Source organism: Gordionus sp. m RMFG-2023, chromosome 4 (assembly GCF_954871325.1).
Source record: "Gordionus sp. m RMFG-2023 chromosome 4, tfGorSpeb1-WG-v2, whole genome shotgun sequence".
Classification (NCBI taxonomy): Eukaryota; Metazoa; Nematomorpha; class Gordioida; order Chordodea; family Parachordodidae; genus Gordionus; species Gordionus sp. m RMFG-2023.
The window spans coordinates 32,784,091-32,789,311 of NC_088778.1; the positions used below are offsets into that span (position 1 = coordinate 32,784,091).

Sequence of the window (5,221 nt, forward strand, 5' to 3'; positions counted from 1 at the left end):
TAATAAAATATCCCTATATATAATCATTAGTAACTGACAAATATAACACATAATATGTAAATAAAATATTACAATAAATTACTCCTTTACTACAAATTTCATAGTAGTGATTCATGAAGAATATAATTGTGTAAGTGTAACAAATCTCTTCTAAACATTCTTCATGACCCAATCACAACCAAATAATATATGATTATTAATATTTTTCTTAGATTTTTAAATAAAACTTAGATAAAAAGTTTCTAATAAAATCTATTTTATATTGTATCTAAATATTGATATACAAAATTATATTAGAAAAAATAAATTAAAATGTAATACATGATAATATAATAACGAAAATTATTAAAATATTAAAATTTAATATGACATTGATATAAATTAGTATTAACAATATATAAAAAAAAATATTTGCCTTACATATCCAAATAAATGATTGTCATATAAATTTATTGTTCAATCACTCTCTAATATGGATAATTTAATACTAACAGGTAATCCAAAAAATATATTTTAATTAGATATTATTTTTAAGCATTTGGTCCATTTGGCGAACACAAAATCAATAGCAGTACGGTATGTTTAAATGAAATAAAATCGAAATGGAATTTAAATACTTTTGGCGTTAATCTGATAACCTATGAGATCCCTGTTATATATGAGGATACTAATGAAATAATACACAAGTTATGGGACAGGCATAAGCCAAAAGTATTATAAAGTTATAATCCAACATTAATTTTGTAAAGTTAGCTTATAGCTCATTTAGGCGTGTCAGGGTTAGCTGATGAAATTACCTTAGAAAAATGTGCCTTTAATGGACCATACACTCAATGTGATATTAATGGTAAAATTCCAAAGTCATATTGCTGTCTTAGTGATTATAGTCAGGATGCACAATTTCAAACAGAGATAGATTTAGATTTATTGTGTAATACCATTAAGCTAGAAAATGATTCAAATATTCTAAATAAAATTTCCATATCAAATCATCCTGGGAAGTAATATATTTAAAAACAAATAGTTTAATATTAATTTAAATAGATATTTGTGTGGCTATTCATATTTTTGCTCACTATCGATAAATCCTGCAAGAGTACTCTTCATACATATTCCAGTTATAAATAAAAAATATTCAGTTGATGAAATAACTCAAGCTCTAATCATAATATTTACAACTCTCCTAAAACAGATAGATGAATCCTAATTTCATCATTTTTATTTATTTATATAATATATTTTTATGAGGTAATCTATGCTAATATATTTTTATAATTAATTTTTTTTTTCAAATTAATGATAGAAAATAAATGTTATTTTTTATATATAGTTTGTATTTTGGGTGTATAAATATTACCTATATCTTACAGAGAGCCTGTCTTATAAGTATAGAGATCCATATGATAATAAATCTCTAACTATCAATAATTGATATATATAAACTATATCAAAGTGAATTTAAGACTTTTTATTGGCAGAAGATCTATTTTTACTTAAATCTCAATCATTGATTGACCAGATATATCCTTTGTAGTCTATTGTTAGTAGTAATAGAAATATAAGTCAATTAATAATTCTTGCAATTCTTTTTCTTTTATTTTATATCAAAATAATAAATTGTTTTTTAATATAAAAATGAAAAACATTTTATGAAAAATAACAATTCAATACATATCATCCTTCACTTCTCATTTTTGTAATTTTCTGGATGTTCCTTTTTGCAATGGTTTTGGAATTATTGTCTGCAACCCCAAGAAGCAATGAACAATATTAATATGAGATTTTAGTACTTACTAATTTTATCAATTCAGTTTTTCCAGTCAATAAATAAAAAAGTTATTATCTAAATAAAAATCATGGCATAGGCTGAGTCATAAAAATATCGAAATTTACGATTCAAAACTCATTTACTTTTAAATATATCAAAGTCTTTTTTTTTATTTTACCCCGATTCAAAATATTTCTTCTTGTAATTCTATGATCTTTATAGATGTTCTTTCATCCTTTTCAAATTTTTTTAATAAATGTAAAAGTTAAATAGTTTAAATTAGATTTTTAATTTACGAGTTATATATTCAAAAAAAATTGATATGAAATTCGATATTAAAACGTACTCCCAAACATGAAGTTTGCCAAACTTTTTGAAATCACTAATTCTTAAAACTTACGTCTATATGCAATGCTTAAAATAAATTAAAAATACTAAAATAGATACCAAGATTCAGCATAGAACAGATTCTAGAAGCATTAAAACAATTATAATAAATTAAATCCTTTTCATAATCTTTCAAAATATAAGGCTTATTGTAGCTGTAACTTAGATACATATTTAGTATCTATAACATAAAAGTAGTGAAAAAGACTTGTGGCATCTTTGGAAAAATATGATCCCCAAAAAGATGGACTGGTTATGCTAAAGTGAAACCGTTTATAAAGCTGATCTTTTTTTTACCCTCATGCGTTGCTAAAGTTGAGTGTAGTGTTGTTAAAGGGCTCGATTTGAAGCCGATTTTTAAAAACGGATAACTCAATAATATACCCAGAAAATGTTAGGCACGCCTGAAGATTTTGCTCGTAGCTTGCACAAAGGTTTGAACATCTATCAGCAAAATCTCATGGCTTAGGTAATATTTTTCTGGCTAAAATATTGAGTTCTCAAAATCGGCTCAAATCAAGCCGTTGAAACAATACTAGCTTAAGCGATTGTTTAGTAAAATAATATTAATACTAAGTACGCTTTTCCAATAACGTCGATCCCATACGAATCACAGCTCTTTAAGAAGCGTTCTCTTGTTTTTTTGTTATTTTTGTATCTAACATTGATAATTCGTGAAATTTTTAAGAAATTTTCCTCGCACTTTCTTTCTTTTTAATATGGAAGAAGGAATTTTCTAGAAGATTTTTGTATCTAACATTGATAATTCGTGAAATTTTTAAGAAATTTTCCTCGCACTTTTTTTCTTTTTAATATGGTAGAAGGAATTTTCTAGAAGATTTTTATAAGAAATACAAAAATTAAGGAGGTGGTTTCATCAATTCCCAAAGGGCAAATTTTCGTCATGATATCTATATATAAGTATATTATAAAAACAAAATTTTTATTACTAATCATATTTTCCATGGGAGAGGAAAGTTCAACTCCTAACCCCACCCCCCTTGGCCCTACGCCACTGGTGATTTTTCATGAAGTTAAAATTATAAGAATTTTAGATAATTCTTTAGTTTATTGTTTAATCTATTCCTAATATAAATTGTCACAAGTTTTTATATCTAATATAAAGATTAAATGTGTTGACAGAATTTTTTTTTCTCTAAAACTTTGTACTATTATCTTACTTAGTTTAAAATTCTTAACAATAGAATTCATCTGCCACAATAGATCCTCTAAAGGAATCGGATGCCAGCGTTACCGGACCCCCCCCCCACCGCCACCTGGGTTGAAATGGTCTAAATATATTGATAAATTGAACTATTTATTTTATGTTAGTTTTAAGGGAATATCCAAAAAATGTCATAATAGGTGGTGACTTACGGGGTAAATATGATACATTATTTGCATCTATCATTAGTTTAACATCTCTTATAAATAATATTTAAAAAAAAAATCATCCAGTATGATGCAAATCTTGGAAACCTTTTCTTATTTTGCAAATAGGGCAATTTTTTAAAAAAAATATATATACCAAAATGGGGTGAAAATGCAATAAATACGCATTAATTATGTATTTTATATGTTGATTTAAAATGATAATGATTCTTTCTCATATTAAAGTAATGTATTTATCAATAAATTTCGAAAACATATGTTTATTGTCCACATTCCCTAAATAAAAACAATTTTCTAGAATATTTGATCAATTTTTAAATGGCATTTCACAAACTTTCTGGGCAAGTCAAACAATAAAAATGAAATGTAAATATCGAATATTCCTTGTTTTGCCATTTTGAATCACGACTTTGTCGATTCATTCATTCAACATCTTTCCTCCATTATTGCACAATTTATTTTATATGATGTGCATATATATATATATATGATCCTTCAGAATTTGTGCCTTTTAATATGAAGGGATAAGTGGTCGCTACGCGCGAAAGCTCTTAGGCACACGCTGCACTTGAAAGGCTTGTCTCCCGTGTGTTTCCTAAAGTGCCTCGTAAGCTCATCCGATCTCGCGAATTTCCAACCACAACCATTCCAATCGCAAGAATATGGCTTTTCCCCAGTGTGAACTCTGGAATGGGCCCGCAAATGGGATATCTTCGAGTAAGTCTTTAAGCAACCCGGGTGACTGCATTTGAAGTCGGGATTGAAGGAAGAAGGTATCGAATCCTTTTTACGCGTTTTTAAAGTTCCAGTTTGGGGTTTCAAGTCAAGATGATTTGAAGCGGGATTGAATATTTTTTTTTTATTAGGATCGGCATAGATGTTAAGGGGCAGCTCTGAACTATTGAGATTACTAATCTTGTTGTTTAGGAATGGTGCGGGATCAATATTTGACACCTCGTTTTTGAAATCCGAATCCTGAGAATTCGAAGTTCTCGAAGAAGGATAGTTAGGTTTTAACTTCTGAAAGTGGTAGGAGTATTTAGCGACAATAGCTGAGAAGAGGATGGGCGTATTAATTTTGGCGTATTTCCTCGGATGAGACATGATAGACCTAGGATAGCGATTCTTTTCGGATCTTTCGACGATTTCCTTTTTACGCCGCGGCTTGAAGATTTCTTCGCGGGAATTATTTGAATACATACAATGATCATTATTGAAAATCTGGAGATTTCTCTGATTATTATTGTAGTAATCTGTCGTTTGATCATTAAAATTGTGTCCATTAGACGAGTCGCCATTATGGCTATCGTACAACCTAAATTCCGTGTTGGCGTTAGCAACCGGTCTAACTTCTCCGGTCTCCAGAACGATGGCATTATTGTCCATATCGAAGTAGCTCGATTTTTTCTGGCAATAACCGTTGTTAGAATATCCGAACTCCGTCACAGGGAGCTCGCGATCGTGACCGCCATTAGCTCCCGTATCATAAGCGGCGGTATTACAGAATCTCCTTTCCCTCTTGAAGGTATCTATGGCTTCCAGGCTGTCCTCAAAATTCGCGACGTTATTGTAGGCGTGATTTGGTGGATAGTTTGAACTTCCCATCGTTAACCGTACGTCGAACCTTGTCTGGCAATCTAAGTGAAAAGACACGATATCCGATATTTGATTCAT

General features: G+C 29.2%; 2 protein-coding genes across 2 annotated transcripts; one reads left to right on the forward strand and one right to left on the reverse strand.

The window, feature by feature from the left end:
• Positions 1-451: 451 nt before the first annotated feature.
• On the forward strand, positions 452-1,251 carry LOC135928376 (pyroglutamyl-peptidase 1-like). Its single transcript, XM_065464831.1, has 4 exons — positions 452-494; positions 536-711; positions 754-1,001; positions 1,045-1,251. Exons 1-4 carry the CDS (start codon positions 473-475, stop codon positions 1,205-1,207), a joined length of 609 nt encoding a protein of 202 aa, XP_065320903.1. The 5' UTR covers positions 452-472; the 3' UTR covers positions 1,208-1,251.
• A 2,791-nt stretch (positions 1,252-4,042) lies between these two features.
• On the reverse strand, positions 4,043-5,221 carry LOC135928852 (Krueppel-like factor 6). Its single transcript, XM_065465316.1, has one exon. It carries the CDS (start codon positions 5,219-5,221, stop codon positions 4,043-4,045), a length of 1,179 nt encoding a protein of 392 aa, XP_065321388.1.

Coding starts and splice junctions, on each gene's coding strand:
- LOC135928376 (XM_065464831.1), top strand. CDS start 473: ATGGATAATTTAATACTAACAG. Junction 712..753: donor GGGACAGGCATAAGCCAAAA/GTATTATAAAGT, acceptor TTGTAAAGTTAG/CTTATAGCTCATTTAGGCGT. Junction 1,002..1,044: donor ATATCAAATCATCCTGGGAA/GTAATATATTTA, acceptor TAATTTAAATAG/ATATTTGTGTGGCTATTCAT.
- LOC135928852 (XM_065465316.1), bottom strand. CDS start 5,221: ATGAATCAAATATCGGATATCGTGTCTTTTCACTTAGATTGCCAGACA.